At 28.2% G+C, this 26022-nt stretch overlaps 2 protein-coding genes across 3 annotated transcripts in view; both read right to left on the bottom strand.

Annotated features, from left to right (window-relative positions):
• Positions 1-14370, bottom strand: part of LOC126842087 (uncharacterized) — a 73381-nt gene extending 59011 nt beyond the window's left edge. The window contains exons 1-7 of the mRNA XM_050578959.1: positions 14330-14370; positions 13548-13614; positions 13433-13462; positions 13313-13339; positions 13118-13177; positions 12527-12556; positions 12325-12354 (exon numbers count right to left, since the gene is read on the bottom strand). Of these exons, the coding sequence (XP_050434916.1) occupies positions 12325-12354; positions 12527-12556; positions 13118-13177; positions 13313-13339; positions 13433-13462; positions 13548-13608 (238 nt within the window). The 5' untranslated portion in view covers positions 13609-13614; positions 14330-14370. The remainder of the gene's footprint in view (positions 1-12324; positions 12355-12526; positions 12557-13117; positions 13178-13312; positions 13340-13432; positions 13463-13547; positions 13615-14329) is intronic.
• Positions 14371-18803: 4433 nt separating this feature from the next.
• Positions 18804-22846, bottom strand: LOC126842082 (clavesin-1-like). Of its 2 annotated transcripts, none has more exons than XM_050578951.1 (6): positions 22605-22846; positions 21467-21644; positions 20797-21049; positions 19922-20032; positions 19754-19859; positions 18804-19091 (listed from the first exon to the last, which is right to left on the bottom strand). In XM_050578951.1, exons 1-6 carry the CDS (start codon positions 22750-22752, stop codon positions 18931-18933), a joined length of 957 nt encoding a protein of 318 aa, XP_050434908.1. In that variant the 5' UTR covers positions 22753-22846; the 3' UTR covers positions 18804-18930. The 2 variants fall into 2 exon arrangements, with proteins under 2 accessions (XP_050434908.1, XP_050434909.1); XM_050578952.1 differs by having other exon boundaries at positions 18804-19025.
• Between the last annotated feature and the right edge of the window lie 3176 nt (positions 22847-26022).

Raw genomic sequence — 26022 nt, 5'->3', positions numbered from 1 at the left:
AAAAAAATAATTTTTTGGAAAGTTACAGTCATTTAAAAATGTTAAAATAGTCGTTATTTCTAAACTATGTATTGAGCGTTATGCTTAGAATAATGAAAAAACGCACCGTCTTGCCCTCCGGAATATTGTTTTCATTTAATTTTATAATGGGCACTTTTACTCTAAAACCAAAATTAAGCGAGTTATTTTCAGTCTGCTTAAACATGTAGAGATGAAAAAACATTTTTAAATCGCTTTCAAGGATGCTGTGATAGTCGAAAAAATAAATTAACAACCAAAATAGAGTCTTAGTTATTGAACTAATAATTACACATCACAGTTTAACCTTTAAATTAAGATTTTGTAAAAAATTGCCTATACTTTACTTCTTAAAAATGGGCGGTGCGACGCCCTCTTAACATTATATTTTATTTATAACTATTTTTTTAAAATTTATTGTAATACTGCTCATTAGCCCAGTAATTGGTTTTAAATAGTGTTCGTCTATTTAAATCGTACATCAATAATAATATTTATATATTTGTATACAACGTACAAGATGACACAGTATCCAATTGCAGTTATTATTGTATATATTATCAACATTTAAAATAATTGCAGAGTTTCGATATTTCTAATACGAATTATTGACTATAGATTTTAATTAATTCACACGTTGTATTTTAAAAATTATATCAAATACAACTGGAATGATTTGTCGACAAGATTTTTGTTTAAAAGACTTTGATAGGTTCTTGTAACAGCCGGTTACAGACATTTCCATCATATAAGAGCCTAAAGCAGAATTGAATACTTCATCGTCGAAGAAGTCTACAAAATAAACTGCATGTCTTTACTACAAGGTCTTTTGAGTTTCAAGCATATTTCCGTCAAACTATTTAACATGATGAAAATGGGCAAAATGTACTATTTACATTTTATTTTCAATACAATAAAGAAAAATATTAATATATTGGTACAGTGTGAAGCCATATTTGTAGATGGCACATTTGAATACGCACCCAAATACTTTATTCAGCTTTATACGATACGCGGATTAAAAAACCGTTATTATTTTGTTTTGGCTTTTTTTTAAGTGATAAATGCAAAAAAGCATATTCAAATGTGGACATATTTAATTAAATTATGCTCAAAATATTCATCTGAAATACTAAGTATAAAAAAATGCATATCGATTTTGAAATAGCCGCTCACGAAGCTGCAAAAACGGTGTTTCCTTAACGTTTTCCATAACGTATTATGTATCTTCACAAAAATATTACATTTTGACAAAATTTAATGAATATAAAAAGTCAATTATATTTTAAAAAAACGAGGTAATTATAGTGCAGATGAGTATAAATTAATTTTTTTTTTAATCTTAAAAATATATACTAGAACAAAAATTATTTAATTTGTCATACTTTTATGGGACACTCTAAATAGATACTAATAGGTGTAAGGACAATATTTTGTTTTTGATATAATCTGATTGCCAATACCCATCAACGACGGTCTCAATTGATGAACTAATACTGTTGTTTAACAATGTTCTAAAATATACAATCTCACATGAATACAGGAAAATTAATGTTCACACTAAATAGTTGACACAATGTGTAGTCTAAAAATGAAAATGTTGCCAGTAGATTGTATATCTTCTTTATCGCCTTCCGCTCCCAACTACATTGGGTCGGCCACCCTAGTCCTACACCTCCATAGAGCTCGGTCTTCTACATCTCGTTCAATCACCCCCACTATCATCATTACACTCTGTATTCCGTCCATCCATCTTTTCTTTGGTCTTCCTCTTCCTCTTTTTCCCTCTATATTCATCTTCGTAACACCTCTCACTGCCTCTGTCTCATCACTTCTCATAACATGACCGAGCCATCTCAACCCACTCTCTCTCATTTTCTCCACAATTGATGCAACTCCTAGACTGTCCCTTATGTGTTCATGCCAGTAGATTCTATATAAATGTTAAAATCATTCAAATTATTAAATGTATTATTATTGCCAATTATTTTTAATCGGGTAGCCGACCGCTAGCTCCTGATATATACGTGGAAAAGTTTATAGTTCAAGTTGCTATAACTTTTGACTACGACAAGCGTAAATATTTTCTCCGGGTAAACGATCAGTAGATTGTAATCTTTTACAATAATCATAAAGATAGATTAAACTACTTAAATTTACGACCGCGGCTGTATTCAAACTTAAATGCCAGCGACGTTCCTTTAATTTCAATAGTTTGACGGAAATACGCTTGAAACTCACAAGACCACATGTAGAGTTGATTTTGTAGATTTGTTCGACGATGAAGTATTAAATTCTGCTTTAGGCTATTATATGATGGAAATGTCTGTAGCCAAATTGGTAATATGTATGCAAGCCATCGATCAGTACAGTTATGTTTAAAACATTTTTATTAATCCAAAAATTAGCTGATTTTATTATAGATCAATGAAAGTATATATAGATATTTGTTTGATTCTCCCAAAGTAAATATTCATATCCAAGTACGGTTAAAAATAAATATATACTATTAACCTTTTTTTCGGAACAAAAAGTGGAAATTTATTATTAATTATTATGTTTAATACTAATGACTGCGACAGTTCAAGTATTAATTTCAAGTATTATCCCTTTTAGAATATTCATTATTATTTAGATTTCAAAATCGAGAAATAACGATATTATTGCACAGTGCACTTATAAAAAATAATTGTAATTGATTTGATGAATTCACATGCAATCCATTGGTAGCTATATTATTGTTTCATTTGGTAATCTTAACAATTGTTTTATAGGAGATAATAAATAATAAATAGGATAGCTACTATTATAACATATAACAATGACACTTAGATATTGTAAACTTAACCTACGTTAGTAATTTGGACACATAAATACCTTATGACGTCAAATAAATTGATTCACAATAATGGTATCTCACACCACTGGTACATTGAAACTGACGACTGGCTTTTGACAGCGACTTAGGCCAAGTAAAGAATGCCGCATGCGAATAATGTTGTAATTTTAGATTCGGTGCGGAGCTGAGATGGTATTGTTTTTACAATGATGTGTTTTTATTTTATTTGTATCAAAGAAAACACCCAAAAAATTTACAAATTTTTCAACTTAAAATTACAATGCTCTAAAACTTTTTTAAAAATAGTCGAAAATGTTCCAAATTTATATGAATTATTCTTCAAACATAGTACTATCGATAGACATTAACAAACAAGCAAAAATATTATAAACCCTTTCTTCTAAAAGGGATAGAATTTTTTTTTCTTTATTTCTCTTTTTCAAGCAAAGTTTTAGAGATTTAGATGTGAAAATTAGACCGAAGGTAGATCTAAAATGAAACTATAACATATACAATTTTCTCAAAATTCTGTTTTCAATTTTTTTTATTAAGGAAAAACCCGCAAAATAGGGTAAATTTACACTTTGGCCGTAGTTTAGAACAAGCTGCTACTATAGCGACTAGATACAGTGCTGTAAGACGTCAGTCAGAGCGTAAGCCAGGGTAACTATATGATATTAAGAACTAGATATATTTGATTTCATGGCATTTATTAGTTTACACTAAGATTGTTTTTTTTTTTTAGTGAAGGTGAATGTCAAATATTAGATTATCAGACACAACAGTATAAATTATTTCCAGTCATAGCTACTAGCATAGCATTTCGATTTGCGGCCACGTGGCTACGGAATGTTTATGACGAGGTCACTTCTCGGCTAGAACAAGGTGACACGAAACGATTACCCGAGGTAAACTTTAAGCCTAAAGAAATGTGTTTTCAGTACTGGATTTTATTTTCAAAAGCCAGTACAGTGAGGTCAAGGCATAGTGGGCACAGAGCAAAGTAGGTTCGGGGCATGGTGGGGACGGTGAGATCACAGGTTTACAGAAATTATTCAACCGAAAGTGATAAAATCACTATCAATAGTATTTTAAACCCAGGGAAAATGTAAACCAAGCTTAGTATAAAACAGCCCAGTAAGAAAGTGTTAGTGTTGTACAGTGTTTACAAATTAGCATGAAATTTATTTGAAAGTGATTTTATAACTTTTATGAATATTAACTCCTGTAAACATGTGACCACTTCGTTCCCATTATGCTTTGACCCAATACATGCATTTGATACCATTATGCCCGTTATGATTTTATCACTTTTAGTTGTAATAATTCCTATTAACCTTTAACCTGTGACCTACCCGTCCCTACTATGCCTTGACATCACTGTACCCCGACCTTACTATGCTCCATCATCATCATGTCTCGACACCCATTGTACTGGCTTTCTAATGTTGCTCAGCTAAACTAAACTTAAGTAAAAAAACAAAACAAAACAAGTACTCTAAACTTAATAGGATCACTCTAAATAGATGTCCATACAAATGTTGTCATGATTTGATAACGTGCTCCGCATCAAAGCATAGGCGGACTTAGGGGTTGATTTTTGGGGGGGCTTAAGTCCCAGACAATACTTAGACACTAATGTAGCCTACAATATCTTTATTTTTTGTAAATTTTCCACTTTACGTATATAAAAAGTTATACAACTAGAAAAAAATAATATTTGTACGCCTTAAAATTAGTTGGAATGTTTAATTTGTTTTTAATAGGCTACTAGACCACTTTTTATCAAATATTTGTCTTTTATTTAATAGCCCGTTCCGTTCCCCTTAAGGTCAATGGAAAAGTAAGGCGTGTACTTATATGATATTTTTTTCCACCCACAATTATCGTCCCTTTTTTTTATTTTCTCGTTTTTTCGAAAGTGATTTTATCACTTTCATATTTAAAAATTGCTCCGTCCCAACTATGCCCCGATCCCACTGTACTGGTTTTTTTTTATTTGCATTAAATACAGAAACATAGTTTTATTTTTGTCCTGTCTTTAATGATGTGTATTAAACCTCTTGAACTACATTGCCTGACCAGTTTAAGTACACGAGGAAATGGGATGGACGGGATGAACCTAGTAATCAAGATGCTTTGTTAAATTTAAGAAAGAAAAAACGATATTTATCAATCTAAACGTTCGATAATTTTTTAATCACAATAAAGTATGCACAATATGCTTAAAAGCTAATGTTAGTGTTCTTAATACTAAAAAACAGACAATCGTAGATACGATACGAGCTAATTAAAACTAATACTATTTACAAATGTACAATACCAGCTCACGCAAGAGCCCTTGCATTTGACGAAATCAAGCGACCGATGATGGCTGACGAGACCGAGCTGGCAAAGATGGCTAATGAAACCAAGCGGGCGAAGATGGTTAAAAGCCAGACAATATTTTGAATGCTTTACAAGATTAAAAATACAAATTATTAAAACTAAAAATTGAAGCACATGAGCATCAATTTGAATTTTTATCGTCATTGTCAAAGTTTATTAAAACCAAGTTTTCTTAAATTTTGTCTTTAGAAAACTCCTTAAAACCAGACCGCATGCAATTCCTTTATGCAAAATATTATTCCATAATTGTTAAATTATGTCTAATAGCAACGTACTAATAAACCCTTTTATATTTTAATTCTAATGATTATCAGAGGCTTAAACATAAATCATATTGTATAGCTTTACGACTTTAAGCTTTAAATCGATATTTTTTTATAGTTTTTCTTTATAACCTCAAACTAATATAATTATAAATGTTTAAAATGTAATATTTACTTAATGTACGTCTTATTTTTCCATCCCATAATATCCTGGTAATCAAGCAGTTCTAAAATGTATTACAAAATATTATTTAATATACATTAAATATTACATCTTTACATCTAGTATTTATACATAATGAATATGCGTTAAATATAATAAATATATGATATATAAAAATGTAGTTACTGTCCATAACTGGAATGGGTCTTAAATCTGAATCTAAAACAAAAATGTTGTGTGCATAAAGAGTATCAAACTTCTGTGTGGAACCAAAAAAATAAAAACTATTATCCGGTATACAGATGGAAAAATCTAGTTTGTCTAAAGTTAACATTACATAAATTAATGATATTGCATTTAATGTTCTTTTATATTATAAACAGAATGATGAAGATCAAGGTTGAAAAAAAACATGTGTTACATTAGTAACTCAAAAGAAATGTGCTCCACTGTATATTCAATCCGACAGGAATTTCTTTGGAAAATTTAATAGGAATGAAATATTGGCAATATTTTCATACAATTCTACTACTACTAATTACAATTACTTGGTACAGCGATCATAAAATTAAGTTTGCCTGAAATTGACATTACACAAATTAATAGTATTGGATTTAATAAACTTATATAAATTATTACATTGTATGAATATAAATTAAAAGTTAAAGGTCAAAGTAGAAAAAAACCCATTTTAATAGACTAGATAAAATCTTTATGAGAATACAATGGCTGAATTGAAACAGTTGTGGGAATGAGAAAAAAACATAATAATCGCCCAAGGTTGACACAGCCAACAATATCAGTTTTTTTTCCATAAAGATTCCATTTAGATTTCTGAGAAGAATTTAATAATTACATCACTTATCGATTGCATAATAATAAAATTTAGTTGCAATTTTCAAAATATTATTCTATACTTTCTTCTTTTTTTATTATTATTATTTTAACTAAGACTACCGAAAATGTCGCAATGATTGACTTCATTAAACATTTCTTCAATTATTCGATGCAATATATCTAAAATAAACAAAAATGATTTGGGCTATACTAACAAATTGAATTAAGTACTTAATAGTTATATCAAATTATGTTTTAAGCTGTAGCCATTTAACTCAACATTACTCCTTTGATTAGGTTATTAGAAATCGCTTCCTACTTTAAAAATTACAGTGTTCTGTACACTGGTGCACTTTTTACTATTGATAAAAACTATACTATTAAATTTGCAAAAATCTTGACAATTAGGTACACATAAAAAAACATTTAAATTTTAAATATATCTCACTTGTACCAGCTTCCATGATGGATACATCTGTAATATGTACACATTTGAAAAATATGTTCGAAAACAGTGAATTCTAAAAACTTAAAAAACTGTGTTTGATAAAATGAAAATGTTACTGACTTGTAATTAGAATCTGTTTCTTATTTTCCGCTGTAAACAAAATTGAAATATTGTTCTTTGTTCCAATTTTTATTAACTATCTTAATTTAATAATTGTGAAGACATTATAAATACCTAGATAATGTGCCGAAACATTTACAATATAGATAAATAAAATAAAAAACCAGATAGGTTTCATTTTTTTCTGCAAATAAAACGCATAAAATGAATTAATATTCATATTATAGATATCTCTCATCCACACGCCATGAAGTACCAACATTGATTAGCTCCTTCGTCCAAGTCTGCGGTCTCGATATTTAATATATTTGTTATTTTACAAATTCATCACTTGCGCTTATTGTAAATAAATATTTTTTACAGATTGTATCTAAATTCCAAAATGTGGATTTTGTGAAACGCTATATTTGTATCTGTTTTGGTAAAAATAAATATTACAAACCCGTTTGCTCAAAAAGGTCGTTAAAGGGCGATGTTAAGACCCGATAAAAAAAATAACTAGACATAAAAAGTACTTATTTCTATTTTTTTTTAAACTAAAACTTTTGGCTTGTTAGCTCATGCCTTTTTAGTTAGAAATACTTACTGATTGAATTTCTTAGAACAAGGTTCTAAAATAACCCATATCACATCTAATATTTACATTAGAGGGTTGCAGTTGAAATTAATTTTACATTTTGGCCTAACTATTTACTATGTTAATTTGTCTAAATTGAAAACACTTAAAGAGTAAATCAACAACTAAAAATAATATAATTAATATATATCTACTCTTGGATAAATATCATGTGCCCAATTATTAAAAAAAAAAAAAAAAATGGTAGTCAATACTTATTTTAATGAAAAATATGTAAAATAAACGTTGAAATCTCGTTGGCTTAATTTAAAAATCTTTAATTTTTTACGGTTCTATGATAATTCTATTTTATAATTTAAGCTGAAACAACATTTATTTTTATTATTTATTCTTTTTTTTACAATCTATGCAGAATAATAATGTATAATATGTAAGTCTGATGACAATGACAAAGTGTCATTATTAATGTTAGAATAGGAAGGCCCTCAGCAGTGCCACCTGACAAGAATAGTGAAGCAGGTCCCTGGGCAATTGCTTTTTAATCTTCTTGGAATAAGAGTGAGACAGTATAATTTTTTAGTTAGCGGATTTGAATAAAAGTGTAATTTTGAATAAAATTTGCTATAGTGTGATCTGAAATTTCGTTGAAGGTTAGTAGTCTTTCTGGAGGTTTATGTTGGTTATACACCAAGAGGCAAAGCTAATATTATGTGTAGGCAAATTGACTGAAACGCTTGAAGGGTTTGGGGTTGAATGGTTTAGCAGTCCCCCAAAGTTGGATGCCGTAGAGCCAGACTGGATAAATTATTGACTTGTATATTATAGTAAGCTTATTTTTTTAAGGATAATTTTGATTTTAAAAGTGGTCTTCGGAGCTGCAATCTGGAGTTGACAGATTTGCGTTTTTGTTTTAGACATGAGCTTCATGTGAGACGTTTATCAAACGTTAGCCCATGGCACTTGGACTTAATTCGCTGAAGGTATATACTTTCCTCCTGCCCTGAACTTGAAACTTCAAAAATAGTTATCCAAAACTGGTTGTCGGCCAGTCAAAATGTTTAGTAGAATATTCTTAATTTAAAAATATAAATATGTTACCGTTCAAGTTTCAAAAGTTGCTTTAAAAAAAAAACTAGTTTGAGAAGGGGGTAGAAATATAATTATTTGTGAAAAATTGAGATCACATTATATAAAAACACTATGAAAAAAAAAATTCAATAGTCTATTAAACTCAGTGAGATATTGACTGGCCTATGATAAAAAATAACCTTGTATTATATTTACTAACTAATTTTTTGTGTTTTTTTTTTCGGTTGTACTGGTAAAGTGAATGGGCGATATTTTATCATCACTAAAAAGGGCAAAAGCTATAAAAGTCAGATAAAAAAAAACTTATCCTCAAAAATATTATTCTAATAAATGTACACAACTTTTTGTCGATTTATTGTGAAAACTTGATTAAGAATTTTTATAAAAACAAATTGAGTGAGGTAATGTATCAATCGAGTTATACCTAATTAATGTTTTATAAAGTTGTCGAATCGATCCAACCGTTTTTCGCGTATATAATGTTATAATATTATTGAGAATACTTATTTGTAATTTTTTTTGTTTGCCAGGTTATCATAGCATTTGCCCTAACTCAATAATGATGAAAAACCGACCATCCAGCTTTCCCAGTACAACAAAAATCTTAAAAATGAAATTTGTAAAAATATTAACTGATTTGGTTTTTTAGTTGACATTAAATGAATAAATGTAGATTATAACGGTTCTAACACAAAACGAGACCACTAAACGTTTAATTGTGATGAAAGTCCTAATATACTCTGCATTGATTGTTTTATTTAAGTCGATCGGTTATATCTGAGCACAAAAAAAGAAGTAAAACAGAACCCAAAAAAATCAAAAAACAGAAAGAAGACAACGTTGTAGCACCTCAAAAATACGGATGGAGGAATGACTTAAAACTTTATAGGAATAAATAATGACAAAGAAATTACTACTGATGGAGCCGGATACAAAGGATAAGTTTTAAAAATGTTTCAGAATAGATTCTTTACAGTATGGTAAAAAGTATGAAGTGTCTGTTTAAATCTACACATAAGCAACAAATGTGAGTAAAACTGTTTATTGTGGAATACATTAAATTATTTGACAATTATAAGTGCAATACAAAGTATTATAAGTGCTTTATAAAAATATTATTTCAATACAACAACAATGGTATTATGTTATAATTTTAGAGGAGTTTTACCATTGCTTCCTGTTCTAACTATTATAACTGGTCCTGTAGTCGTTGTAGTACTGTCCCGTTTTCGCTAATTTGTCCCCATACGCCACCATTTATTTTGTATATTTTGTTGATTCTTCCATCCGATATGGTACAAGTATGATTAGTTGTGTTAGTCGCAATAGTTTTTATAAATGATGTTGGCAATTTTGCACTCATGTATATTCCTATCAAAGTACACATCCCTTTTAAAGCGGCATTATTCGGTATATCCTCAACAGGTCCATCTAAGAAATTGAAACAATTTTTTTTATTATTAATTTGCTCAAATCAGTTTATTGATTACTACTTATTTTTATCGTGCAACACTCAAATATCTTGTTTGTTAAAATAAAATCATAAAAACAGAATCGGCACGGTGTCCGTATTGTTTAGCCATGCTGTGTGTATTACAAGAAAGTATGTATCGTCACTTTATTTGGTTCATTGTTAAAAATTAAAATTAGTTGTATACTGTTATTTTTTAGTGGTTTATATATATATAAATGTTTCAAAGTCCATACAGCTCCATATAAATATTATTTACCTAATACGCGATTGATTATATTTTTTAAAGCTGGTCGGGTAAGATTTCTTCTATCTTGTGCAAGGTCCTTCAAGTCTATGCTTCTAAAATCTACAAAAATTAATATTTTTAAGAAGAAATAATAAAAACGAAAAATATTTTAGTTAAATTAAATGTCTAGGTTGCTAATTGCGTATATCTATCTTTATATATATATATATGTATATATAATATAAAGTTATATTTTGTTTTTCTTTTGTTTAGTGGTAAAAATTAAATTACAAACTTAACGTTCATAATGACATAAAACAAGAAATAAATAAAATGAAGAAAATTTCAACTCTAAAATAATCAAGGCTATTTACGACTACCGAAAAAATCGTATTTACCTAGGTCTTCATCAATATTAGGATATTTCATTTCTGTAACAAAAACAATAATTAATCATTTTGCAGTTAATTAAGCCCAATTTAGAAAAAAATGGGTTAGAATTGCAAACGGGGTAAATTTGAATAATGTCGATAGACACTGTTTTCACTGTGATAAACGTACAGCGAGATAAAAATATATTAAATAGACACGCTATTTGAAGTATTGGTTTGTGTCATCAGCGGATTCTGATTTCCGATCCATTTAATACAAAATAATGTATTGAAATCAAAAAAACTTATTTTCAAAAGGCATATCTGCCCCCCTTAGATTAAAATTAACACCATAACCGGGGGAAAAAAAATAAGATATATTTAAACATTTATAGATAACCTACTACTTGATTGGTGAAGTGGCGAAGAGTATTATAATTTGTATATAACTTTTTAACTATTAGTTGGAACTTTTAAACATTACATTTTTCATAAAAAAAAAAATTGATTTATTTGCATTATGCCTTACTCTACTGTACTAGTCCTCTCGGATAAAATCTCTTTTAAACTAACGTTTTGATGATTAGTTAAAAGTAACAGTGTTGTACAGGCAAAAAAAAAAGCCCACATCATGGTAGAACCAATACCTTCGTTTTGCATCGAAGCTAAAAACTGACATATTTAAATGAAAATCGGCTTTCTACATAGCACAGTCAAGTATCCAAAGAACACAAATAACTTGACAAAATATTAATTGTAGTAAAAAAATCTAATTTGGATCCTTTAAAATTGGTATGAAATAATCAAAACTGACACTTTTACTCATAGAAAAAAATTATACAAATCAAGAATAATACAATGTAGCTTATAAAAATCAATTGGAATATTAATTGTCATAGTCGAAGTTGATTAAAGCCGCTTTTTTTCCTAAATATTGCCTTTACAAAACTCCTTAAAACCAGACCGCGTGCAATTCCTTTGTGCAAAATAGTATTACATAATTGGAAAATTATGTCTAATAGCAACGTACTAATAAACTTTTTATATTATAATTCGAATGATCATCAGAGGCTTAAACATAAAACATATTGTATAGCTTTACGACTTAAAGCTTCAAATCGATTTTTTTTTATAGTTTTTCTTTATAACTTCAAACTAGTATAATTATAAATGTTTGAAATGTAATATTTACTAAATGCACGTCTTATTTTCCATCCAATCCAGTCCTGGTAATCAAGTAATTCTAAAATTTAAAAAAAAAATATATATTAATATACCTACCTACATATTATATGATTGCAATCAAAATGTCATATTGGTATTTGTAAATAGGAAGTATTTATATATATATATAAGAAATGTGCGTTATATATAATAATTATATGATATATAAAATGTGTTTACTCTCCGTATCTGAGATGGATCTCAAGTCCGAGCCTAAAACAAAAATGTTGTGTGCATAAAGAATACCAAACGTTACTGTGTGGAAACATTTAAATGAAAATGATTACCCGGTATACAGATGGTAACATCTAAGCAGTCTGAAATTAACATTACATAAATTAATAATATTGCATTTAATTTTCCATTATTTTACAAACAGGAAAATGAAAATAAAGGTAGAAAAAAACGAGTGTATAGGAATTTATTTGGAAAATTAAATAGGAATGAAATATTGGAATTATTTTCATAAAATTCTATAAAAACTATTACCCGGTACAGCAAGCATACAATTAAGTTTGCCTGAAATATACACAAATTAATAGTATTGGATTTGGTTTAATTTTATAAATTATTACATTAAATAAATATAAATTAGACGTTAAAGATCGAAGTAGAAGAAAAACCCATACTAATTAGACTAGATAAATCATTATGAAAATACTATGGCTGAATTGAAACAGTTGTGGGAATGAGAAAAAAATATATTAATCACCCAAGGTTGACACAGCCAAAAATATCAGTTTTTTCCCATAAAGATTCCATTTAGATTTCTGAGAAAAATGTAATAATTACATCACTTATCGATTGCATAATGATAAAATTGAATCTTTATGAGATTACAATGGCTGAATTGAAATAGTTGTGGGAATGAGGAAAAAACATAATAATCGCCCAAGGTTGACACAGCCAACAATATCAGTTTTTCCCATAAAGATTTCATTTAGATTTCGGAGAATAATTTAATATTTGCATCACTTATCGATTGCATTAAGGTACATTTTAGATGCAACTTTTATAATATTTTTTTCAAATATTTTTCTCTATTTTCTTTTTTAATACTATTATTTTAATTATGACTACCGAAAATATTGTGACGTTCGACTTCATAAACCACTTCTTCAATTACTCGTTCCAATCCCACTAGAATAAACAAAAATATATTTGGTCTATACTAAATGCATATAACTATATTTTTAAATTTGTAAATAACGTGAAAATTAGGTACACATAATAAAACATTTACGTATTGACATTTAAATGTTAAATATATCTCACTTGTATCAGCTTCCAGCATGGATTCATCTGTAATATGTACATAATTAAAAATTATCTATCAAAACAGTGAATTCTAAAATATTAAAAAACTATTTTTTATAAAACAAAAATGTTACTGACTTGTAGCTAAAACATGTTTCTTATATTTCGCTGTAAAATAAAAGTGAAATCTTGTATTTTGTTCCAATTTTTATTACATATCTTAAGTTGGTAATTGTGTAAAAAACATAAATACCGTCATAATCTGCCGACACATTTAATAAGATAAATGATATAAAAATACAGATAAGTTTCATTTTTTTCTGCAAATAATAAACTTATTAGGAATTTATATTAGTCACAGTTGCCTCAAGTGCAGAGTTTAGAAGGTTTTGGTTTGGCACGAAAGCCTAATATTTTTTTAGAAAAATTAAGAAATTTTACATAATATATATAAATTTTAAATTAGGATCAGAAAAAATAAAAAAGGGATAAAATTTCTTTGTTAAAATAATTATGTGTAAAAATAAAATACAATTTCCGTTTTTTTGACTTTGCTATTCATTTTTACCCCACTTTTTTTTCTAAGCGTTTTTATAAAGATTCCAATTAGAAATTTACACATTTTATGTTAAATTTCATCAGTTTTTTGAAAAAAATATTAGACAATTACTCAAATTTCGGCAACAAAAATAACTTTGACGACTTTGTTACGCGAAATAAAAATCAATATTTTTAATAGAGAACTGCATTTATTTTTCAAAAGAATCTGATTTTTAATCATTTTTTTTTTTTGACGACCGAAGATACTAAAAAAAAATGATAAAAAAGATGTGACATTACACATCAATATATATATTTTTTTAATGACATAACCGTTCGTTCAAAAAAATTGTTAAAGAACAGTGTTAAGACCCCATAATTTAAAATACTTATTAATGTTTTTTTCACACTAAAACAATTAACTCATGCACATGTATTTTTTTTAAGACATATTATGACTATTATTTTTACGCTAAATCATATGGAAATACTTACTGAAATGGTTAAGCTGGTTGAATTTTTTAGAAAATATTCGACTTGATCGTCTTTTGTAACTAAATGCGATTTATACGGACAGACTTATATTTCGACCGACAATTCAATTGTTTTTTGTAGTGTAACTTTTTCGTTTTTTTTACACAGCTGGTTCATTTTTTCTTTTGTTTTATGATTTATGATTTACATACATTACTTTGGCTATAGGTATTCTTTTCAGGTCTAGATTTTACAATTTACCAAATAATATCTAATGTTTACATAAGAGAGTAGTAGTTGAATTTTTTTTTATATTTTGGTCTTACTATTGTCTATGGCGAACTTTCTAAACGAAAAAAACTCTATAGGTAATACATGGTTGCACGGAATAATTTTTTTTTTTTTTTGAAAATTATATTACCGTTTTACAGTAACTACTGGCCCTTAAATGTTACGCTTATAATAATATCTTAAGCCATTTACCTTTTCCAATTAGAATTTTGCCGAATTGTAGGTACTTTAAAACACCTAATTATTAGATTTGTTTACATTGTCAGACTTTTCTGTCCAGTCTTAACAAGTATTTGAAAATATTTTCATTATATTGTTAATTACAATCTACCTGGATCCTAAAGCGTTACCTGTAGTTAACCCAGGTAATGGCGGAGTGGAACGGACACACGAAATAATTAGTAATGGCTTGAGAATAATTAGGTCGCGGTCCAAAGATGGTGGTATGAAAACTAACTGGGCATCGGTGGCCCTGACAATGTCCCTTGTGTCTGTTGTCTCTCCTACCTATAATGGCTTTGACGCTAATCGGGGTAAACTCAGAGCCAGAGTTAGGGGAGGGTGTGGGGGGGTTTGACACCCCCCCCACTCGGAAAACTCAAGTATACACAGTCGGCACATTTAGATCGAACAAAAAGTCGGTAAATATTATGACCCTCATAACATTATACAAATAACATATTTATTATTTTTGTTTTATAAAAGTAGGTAGGTACATATTTTTTATCGCAATCTGGTGACTGAATAATGAAAGTCGGCATACGGACGACCATACGAAACTATAATTTTTGTTTTTAGTATAAAAAAAAAACAGTGCATTTTCGGTTATCTCCGATTTTAGCAGAAGTATTATTATTGTTTGTTTATAATAAATGTGGTGTATATATCAAACGATGTTCGGCCATGGGTCCTGTTGGTCTATTGTAAACATTCTATCCCTCTATAAGTATAAATCCCTCATGAGTATAAATTTTTATTTTAGTTTTAAATATCTAAAAGATTCCCTACTACCTACTTCTCTGTTTTAGATATAACCCATAGTCATAAGTCTGCGGGCAAAGAGTTACCGGGTTTATTTTTGCTTGTGCCGTGTGCGCGTGTAAAATAATAAGTATTGGTTATAAATGTGTGTACTCGAATATATGAATATACCTATATATATATTTTTTTTACCTCATTTCTCAATATGAGTGATATAAAACGTAAGCGAAAACGTATTAAACTCGAATGTTTAGCATGTGATAGCACATTTAATGATGATTATCGCCGTAAATACGAACAACAGTTGCATAATGGTCACATAATGAAGTTGAAACACCAAGGAGCTGCTTACAATCCTTTTGACTCTGCCCCAGTAAATGTTGACAAAAGGTATGAGATGGATAAGTATTAAGAATAAATCATAAATCCAGGTTTTTAAGGCTTATAAGGTTCCTTGGTACTACATCACCACGTCTTATTTCTCCTTTAAAGGAAGACATAAGCATTTTTTTTTAAATATTGTACCTAACTAAAATAAAAATAAAATTGTATTTAGATAATAACTTATAAAAAATACATTTTTGTTTTTATTTCAAAGATTTGAATAACTATTTTAAATACATTAATTTTTATAAAATTATTTAAAATAATAGGCTATTTGGAAAAATAAAAAATATATATATTTAAAATAATACATTTTTAAATTAAATACAAATTGGCCAGGTGTATGTAGACCGAAGAAAAAAATAAAAAAATATTTTAGCATTTCAATTTTTAGTTTTCATCAATCCGATCGACTTTGTAAAAATATTACATTTCCTCCTATTTCTTAGTTGCCCAAAAAAAAAATATCCGTCGTTATATCGGTTAAATTGCAGTTTTAACTGCAATACGTTATAATTATGTTAAATCAATTCAAACGATTTTAAAATAATGCTTTTAAATCCCTTCTTCCAGTAGGGCTCAAAAGGTTTTAGTTATGGTGACTAAGATCTGAAAATTTAGTAATACCTAGATAAATTTGTTAGATGCCTAAAAAATTTCTTTTATTGGTTTTTTTACTTGTACTAGGTATATAAATTTGTTTGTATTAATCAATAAAGTTAAAAAAATAATAACCAAACAATATTAATTACTCCTATTGTTTTTTTTTCAACAATTATTAATTCCCATTAATTTTAGTAAAAAAGTTGTGACTTGTGTTGTAAAATATCATAAAATATTTACGAAAGTACCCAAATATTTTAGTCAGCAATTACAAAGTCGGCATCTTCATTTTGACACTCCCCTTGCATATTTCTTAGAGCCGGCCCTGGGCCCGTAAACTGCTAATAATGCATATTTAGAGGCGAGTGGTAACAGGCGGCTAAATTTGACCGTTACAGCTACTTCTCCCTTAATGAGTTCCGACTTCAGACCTAAGTTATACAAATGAAAAGGGGTGCTAAGAAAAACAAATAAGATATATACAAATACCCTGAAAATAAAGGTTGTTAGGTTGGTTTTAATTAATTATGATTTAAAGGAGGACCCACTGTACTCTTATTCCGACCTTTGGTAATTTTCGACGATAGTCCATCCCTTAACTTGTTTTTTTTGTTGAAAAACTTGTAGGGAAATCGCACAACAAACACATCAAACCTAGCTTCTCGTTTTTCTTGATAAGACTTGTAGGTCAACCTTCTATAACATGACTAATGGTGTTAATAAGCTACTAGTGGTTGTCATATTCTTTTTCCACATAAAAATGTTTTATGGTGTACAGTGTATTGTTTTAAAATATTTTGAATTGAGTTGGCTAAGCTACGAATACAAAAAGACTCAAAACAACTATAATAGACAAATTCATTTTCTGTTTATATATTTATCTTATTAATAGTTTTGAACTATTTGTTGATCCATGTACCATTTGGGTGCCAGCAAATCATTTAGTTATTTAAACATGGAAAGTGGCAATCGCTACTTATAAACATCCGGGGCCTGGGTGTTTATAAGTAACCTTATGGGTCCTACAAGCCCATTTGTGAGAGAGGTACGCTTCGTGTCCAGTTTAACAAAGGGCAATATCGGTCAAGATAAGTGGTGAAGATTGCAAAAAAAAAAAATAAAGGCTTGAGAAATTTGAAAAATGCTCCATATATGTATAATAATTATTACTCGGAATCCGAAAATCCGAAAAATTTAAGCCACTCAAACGTTTATTAAATATTATCACAGTATAAAGTTGTGTGCCTAAATAAAATGTTCTACTGGAAGGTTAGGTTAGGTTAGGTTAAGTTAAAAAAGTCGTTTATAATAAGTTAGTATTTTATACACAAACAAATTATTAAACATTTTGTTTTAAAAATCTAAGTAGTTTTTGAGTAAACCAGTGTAGATCGTTGAAATAATCACCCAGCGTTTTGTTTTATGAACACTGAAATAATTTAGCAGTCGAAAAAACAATAGCTAAACAATCTGTGTACACAAATGCTTGGATAGTATGGTGGTTTCAAGAATATTGCCAACTTATGATTTATTTTTTAAGTTTTAATAGTAAGTGCGCACAAAAAGAAAAAAATTGCATGCGCTGATTTTCGTACATTACTAATTTGAGAAAAAAAAATTTATTTCAAATGAGTAACTAAAATTCGTACATTATGTACTTAAAATCGGATTTAGCATTTTGTACAAAGGCTTACGGCCGGACGTTTTTTTTATAGTTCTTTAGGTACAACTAAAGATAAAAAGAAATTTTGGAATTGCTGCATTATATTCTAAGTTTTAGTAGTATATTTTATGTACACATAAAAAAGATTTTAGAAATAAAATATTTTAAAACGTGTAGACGCAAAAAAATATTATAAAATAATAAAATATTTAAATAAACCATTAACCGCAATATTGTTATGGGTAATGGTTTAAAACTAGGTTATTATCTGTTAAAGATCTATACATTTTTTTTAGGGATTCTTAACCAGACTAGAATAAACCTAACCCAACACCTTTAAAAACCAGTTTGGAAACCAGAATAAAAATAAAAAAACTATTCGGTTGCAAAGCCTTGATTATTAGTGCGTTTAAAAATCCTTCATAAAACAATAGGACAATAGGAGACTTGTACCAATATTTGTAAGAAACTAAAAAGGTTACAAACTATACTTTTGTATGTTTCATAAAACATTTGTTATATTACAAACATCTACATTTTTTAAAAAAATTTGGAATACAACATGGATAAATAACTTATAAAACGATCACCAATTATTCTATTAGCTAACTAAATAATTTCCGTGTAACCATAGTAGAAATAATAATAATATGTACTATAAACTAATTTATATTGACTAAAACTGAATCACCACTAGTTACTAATCGACTGCTAATTTCCTAAATGAACCTCCAATAATTGTTTTTTCCAAATTATCCAAGTTATTAGTGGAATTCTTTGGGCGTTTACTGTTATCTGCAACAATTGATGTTTGAATAAGAAACCATTCTCGGTGTTTCATCACTTCGTGATTCCAGTCAACTGCAATTCAAATATTCTTTTATAACACAAATCAGATTTATAAGCCTAGAGCGACGTTGGTTTATGTCGAATAATAATAATTTGTACAGCATGTATAATTTGTTTTTTTAATTATTTAAAGTATTCAATTTTCAATAAGACCATATAAAAAATAAAATATATAGTAGATAGAAAATATAAAGTAGTGTATACAAATTTATAGAACACCGTTGTTTGTAATATTGTTATAAATATAAGTTAGATTATAAAAACTAATTTTTTTGCAATAAATTGATTATAATACTAACAGAACAAAATATATTAAAAACACCAAAAATTAATACGGTTGCTAATTTATAAATTGTATTTACATTAAACAATCAGACTAGTAGTAAAAATAAGTAGATTCAGTTGCAAGAAAACACACCGTTGTAAAATCAAAAGCTCACTGGCTCTTTATAAAAATTTCAATAATAGTTATATTAGTTCATCTAGCTACAAACGGATACTCCAAGACGAATTTATTGCAACTGTTTTATTTTATTTCTTGAACTTTTTGGGATTGTCCATTCCGTAAAATATTATTAAATAGCTAATATTAGGTGCATAAACACTTCCATTCCTAATGAGTAATCAAATTAAAGTAAATGTTAATTTTTGTTATAATAATTATTGCTACTAACCTATCATTTCATCAGACGTCTTTGGATAAGTTCCTCCGTAGTTTAGTGGAAGTACACTGGGATCTATGTAAGTTTTCAGTTCTTCGGCCGATTTGTGAATAAACACCTATAAAACATATTATTTCATTGAAATGCATCCTAATAACTTTTAAAACCCAAATAATTTACCCTTTCGTAAGTTTTCTTTTTTAGAGCACTCAAAACCATATTTAGTAATGGCTGTACGAAACTGTTTGTATTAACTATGTGAATTGAATGTACCCGAGATGGAAATCCTGCCTAAAAGTTTAAAACAAACTAATTTATGAACTGATCCAAAAAAATGCATGAAACTAGACAAGTACTAAGAGATTTTACAAAGTGCATAATTGTACCAACTCCAAAGAAAATAACGGCAAAAACATGTGAACTACACAGAACGCTAAGTTAAATATCGCATTGCGTCAAAAACCCTTACCCGTATTGTGTTTAAAAGAATGGAGCATATTGAATACACATATTTGAGAAGTAAGATAACCGAAGATTGCCGTAGTACTAGGGAGATCATAAGAAGAATAAACCAGACTAAATGTATATACATTTTTAGGGGCTGTTTTAAATTTTGTAAGAGAAGTGGTGAACTTAAAAGTGTGCTAATACAGCACTGATAAAGTCACTTATGATTACCTATCACTTAATACTTGATTGGTATTTAAACATCTTCTTCGATTACCACAGTGGCCGTTATAACATTATTCTAATCTAGATCCCAACGTAGAACTACTAAATATAATTTTGAAATTTCGCAAATACACACCTCTAAATTTTACAAATATGTATATATATATATATATATATATCCTCCAGGTTTAATGTTAGGGGTTTTTATTCTAGAAGTAGTCAACATTCTCTAAAAACCTATCAAAATGGTCAGGTTTTCAAAAAAAAAATGTACAGGTGTAACTTTGTTTTTAGATTTATTATTCATAATATTTTGTAAACCCCACTGTAGTTTCCTTAGTGTGTAAAATAATACTTAGAGATCGAATAAAAAATGTACTTACATGATAACTTGCAACGACTTTCTTAATACTCGGTAACATGGCAGCTACGTGATTCATTGTCAAATTTTTATAATCCACAATGATAATATTTTTTTTACACATGTCTAACTTACCGATTCTGAGATCGAGTGTCATAAAACTGAATTTAACAATATCATTAAATACATATTTACAATCGGCATATCCATCCCTTACACAATACAAGCTTACTCTGTAGCCCTCGTGTGTAGGTTTTGGAAATGGAAAGACACATCTGAAAGACAATTTATCTATTAGTTAACGTTTATTAATCAAATATTAGTAAATTACTCATAACACCTAAGGACGTTTTATTTAAAATTTATAGATCGTTCTTAAAAAAAAGCATTTCAGACGAGTCTGCAACCACGAAAGAGCATCTTCATGTCTCGTTGAAGTACCGAATAATTTTTTTAAAAAACTAAACATCCCCATCCCCATTTTTGGACAAATTTTTGGTGACAAGTTTTTGGTAACAGTTTTTTCTGTTATGTGCCAGAGCTAAGACATGAAAATGTCAAAAACTAAAGTCAATGATTTAACCTATTGCGTATGTGAAGGATCACCTTTTTGTTTATTAAAAACGACAAAACATTACCATTTAAATTGACGCAAGTATAATATAATACATACATATCATTTAGATACTAACGATTGTTCCATTGATGAAGTTAACTCTGGATTAGCGGGATCCCAATTGGAGAAATACTCGGGTACTAAACGTTTAATAGTGTAGTGTTGGTCCAGTGCTGTTTTGGTTTTCTCCAAACTATTCTTGCACATCAACAAAATATTTTTGATTCGATATTCATCCACTTTTTTTTCACCGTCTAAACAATAATATTATTATTATTCGATAACTTTGTAATAAGAATGCTATATCGTTACGAGATTAAGATATGTTTAAATGCAAAAAAAAACATGATTTTTACCCTTAACTTGGCGATGTATCTATATAAAGATACCAAAATTTGAAATAAATATTCCAGTAAAAATATACATGAAATATTTCTTTGGAGAGACCATTACGGTTATTGATATCATATATTATATTTGTAATATTGTTTCTAAAACCATGTTATCAGCTATCATTTCAATTTTTTTTTTTTGGACTGACTTTTAACACATTTTTTTACATTTTAAAACCTAAATATATTTGATTCAGCTCTTAGAATCAGATCACATACGTCTAAATATTTAATTAAGTTTAAAATAAAGCCAATCACTTATTTGGTTATTTATGTATAAAATTTCATGTATCCTAAAAGATACAATGCTTCGTAGGTACACCAGAATTATTGATTGTATCCAAAAAGTTACGATGTCCTAATAGTCAAATACCTAAAGTTTTATAAAAATAATAAAAAATTGGATATATTTTAATTATTTTGTTCTAATAGATTTTTATTTTTTTAGTACAGTAAATAAAATATCCATTTTTTAAATTCGGGTTCATTTTTATCTTATTTTATTATGAAGAAATTTCCTAAAAACAATTTTTCTTGATTAATACAAAATGTAAACAAACTTATATATACAGTTTAAAGAATAATACCTACTCTACGTAAATTTATTATAAAATACTATTTTAAATATTTTTATTGTTTTTTTATTTTATTAGTTCTAATAGGTAGTGTATTTTAAATGATACGATTATTGAATACATCAAATACACGATTTAGTAAAAACAATTCTAGTGGTCTTAGTTAGTAGAAAAACCATGGCTTGGATTTTTTTTTTAAATTTCTGCCAAGTATAGGGATAACGTTTTAAAAAAAATTCAATTTTACCGTCCGGGTTAGGAAGGTGAGGTTGTTTTCGCATCCATTCCTTTAGAATTTTTACATCGAGGTCCAATTTTGTCTCGGACGTGTCCAACTCACTGTACATCTCATTGATCGCGTCCGGAGTTGGTAATATCAACGCTTTAGATTCCATTTCTATTGATGCGATAATATGTTAATATTACACGCGATCCTTAAGTGTAACAATAATTATTGGTTAGCTTACAATGCCAATAATAAAAGAACGTTCTGTGCATACCAACATTAGACGAAGAATTGAATAATATCTATGTATTCAACGGCAATTAGTTTTAAGCGGTTTTATGCAATAAGTGAAAAACGCACAAGGTTGTTATATAAATTTATATATATAATTTTTTTTTTTTTTTTTTTAAATTATCGCCATTATATCTGTTTTGAATTGTGTGCTTACACGTACACCTCGTGGGAAAAAATTACAGTCTTGGAATATTAATTTTGTTCTCATTTATATTATATGAATGGTGTACTAATGCATAAAGGATAAACAAACAAAAATAAAACAGACAATAATTTTTATATTTATATTATATTATGCATATTGACTTATTTCACGGCTGTTTTTTTAAATAATGCTGTTTTAACGATTTCCATTAAATCCATTACAGTCATGAATATTTAATTTTATTCTCATTTATATTCATAAAATAAAATTCATCAAAAATTCCACTTATTCGACTGCTGTTATAGTATACGAGTAAAAACCATAATAAAACTTTTTTTTTTAAATATAAAAACCGTTGACTTAATTAATATACAAACACAATGGTGTTTTATAATTTTAGAAGAGTTATACCATTGTAAACTATTTAAACTATTCTTCGAGTAGTTATACTGTACCGTATAAGCTTATTTGCCCCTCAACTAGACTTTATTTTTATTAAACAGTATTTACAGCGTGTGTATTAAAACATAAGCATCTTATACGCAATTGAGCAAAGTATATTTTTTAGTAATAACATAGGTACTATTTAATGAAAATTTCACACGCATTGTGATTTGCATGACTTCACTTTTCTAGTCGTTTCTTAATGTTACATTTCATATTAGATAAACGAAAAAATGATTTGGAAAATTATACTTGTGAGTATAATTTTGAATAAAACTTTTTAATATGATATACATTATATTAATTAACAGCTATAAGTGTAATATAAAATTAAAAAATAAAATGAAAACTTTGACAATGATACTAAATAATTGTAGAAGAGCATATTTAATTTGATTACTAACAATTTTTTTACATATTGGACTGATATTGATTATCAATATAGCTTTTTTATTATAATAAATATATACTAAAACTTGTGTTTAAAGACATTTTTGATAATGATAGTACGTTGTTAACATTTAATTCGATTTATAAAGTTAAATCCTCGACCGAGGATGTCAGGGACAAACGGGTTAACTGGTCCTTAAGTAGTTCCACCAATGAGCCGTCTTCCCTAATTTGCTCCCATTTGGATCCGTTTTTTCTGTATATTTTCTGTGTAGTTCCATCCGATATGGTACAATCGCCATGTATTGAAGGAGACTCAATATTTTTAATGTAATTTTCTGGATCTTGTGTACTCATGTATACTCCTAACAAACGACACATCCGAAGTTTAGCGTCAGCATTCGATACATTCTGTTCTGGTGCATCTAAGAAATTTGTTTTCATTAATTAGCTAAAATTAGACTACTGGTTACTAATATTTTTACGGTTATACTTTTATGGATACGACTATAAAATGTGTTAAGATAAAGTCATCAAAAATAATATAATATGCATGGTGTCCGTTTCTTACAGCTATGCTGTGTGTATTACAAGAAAGTATGTGTCATTACTTATTTGGTTGTTAAAAACTCAAATTAGTTGTACGCTTTTATTATTAACGATTCAAAATCCAAACAATTCTATATTTACCTAATATACGTTCGATCATATTTTTTAAAGCTGGTCCAGTATGTTTTCTTCTTTCTGTTCCAAGATCATCTAAATCTAAGAGTGCAAAATCTACGAAAATAATAATTATACACTGACTTTGCTGAAAGGAAATAATAAAAATACATATTGTTTTTTGACCTAAAATAATTAAAATGAAGCAGTTTTCAACACTGAAGCAAGAAAGGCTAATTACGACTATCGAAAAAACTGGTAATTACCTTGGTTTTTATCAATATTAGGAAATTGAATGCTTTCTGTAACAAATACATCAATTCATCATTAGGCATTTAATAAAACTATGTAGGGTGTATATCGGAAGATGGGATAGATTTGAATAATGCTGATAGAACTATTTGCACTAAGAAAAAACTATAAACTACAGGTTAGAACATACAAACTTTAAACTTTCCAAAAAATAAAATTAAGAAAAAAATAATTATATGGTTTTCATTTAAATCTACCCCGATATATTTTATGTATAACAGTCACTCTGAAACTGAGATAATTTAGTCCAATTAATTAATGTAAACCATTATTGTATACATTTAAAATTTTTCCAAATAGCAACATTCTAATAATCAGTTTATATTAAATTTCGAATGACTAGTGTTTAAATTGAATATTTTATAGGTTTTCTCTAAAACTACGAACTAGTATAATATTATAATTTTTTAAATTTATATTTATATTACGATATCTGAATCTTATTTTCCATCCCATTATTTCCTGGAAATACGCCGCCTCTAAAACGTAAAACAAAATATATTTTAATGTACCTACATAGTTTTTTATGATGAAAACCAAAATGTCATAGGGGTATTTGTCAATAGGTACATAATATGAACGTTTTCAAAGTTATTTTAAACAATTAATTGTCGTTAAGTATATTGAATATCTATATCTATATATATATATATATAATAGCATGTCCTGACCGACTGATTCATCATCGCCTAACCACTGAAGCTATGAGTATGAAATTTGGTATTTAGTTTCTTTTTATGATGTAGAGACCCACTAAGAAAAAATGTTCTGAAATTCAACTCCTGTGGGGGTAAAAATGGAAAATATTTCTTGGTCGGATTTTTCTACGTCAGTGCATTCACTATAGCAACAATGATGATAATAATATTGTATATTTCAAACACCGGGTGAAGCCGGGTAACACAGCTAGTGTAATATAAAAATGTGGTTACTGTATAATAGGTTGTAGTCCAAATCCACAGCTTCTGAAACTAAAACAAAAAACTTGTATGCATAATGAATATCAAATTACAGTGTGGAAACACTTCTATAATGCGCAATGCAAATTATTACCCGGAAGCGATTCGCAAAGCTCTGATTTTTCTGAAATTAACATTACATAAATGAATGATATTGCATTTAGTTTAGACATTTTACTATAAACAGGGATTTAAAGGTCAAGGTAGAAAAAATCGTGTGTATTAGTAACTC

Source organism: Adelges cooleyi, unplaced genomic scaffold, assembly GCF_023614345.1.
Source record: "Adelges cooleyi isolate 19-005CV unplaced genomic scaffold, UGA_ACOO_1.1 ACOO_flye_CR_arks_rails_tigmint_CR_PRNA_446, whole genome shotgun sequence".
In the NCBI taxonomy this organism is placed as follows: Eukaryota; Metazoa; Arthropoda; class Insecta; order Hemiptera; family Adelgidae; genus Adelges; species Adelges cooleyi.
Note: the sequence above shows the minus strand (reverse complement) of the source record. Positions and strands in the feature narration are given on the sequence as shown.

What these genes read in the sequence shown, in the direction of transcription:
- LOC126842082 (XM_050578951.1), bottom strand. Translation starts at nt 22,752, where the DNA reads ATGGAATCTAAAGCGTTGATATTACCAACTCCGGACGCGATCAATGAG. An exon ending in TCACCTTCCTAACCCGGACG is followed by an intron (nt 21,645 to 22,604) that starts GTAAAATTGAAT and finishes ATTATTGTTTAG; the next exon opens with ACGGTGAAAAAAAAGTGGAT. An exon ending in AAAAGAAAACTTACGAAAGG is followed by an intron (nt 19,860 to 19,921) that starts GTAAATTATTTG and finishes TATGTTTTATAG; the next exon opens with GTGTTTATTCACAAATCGGC.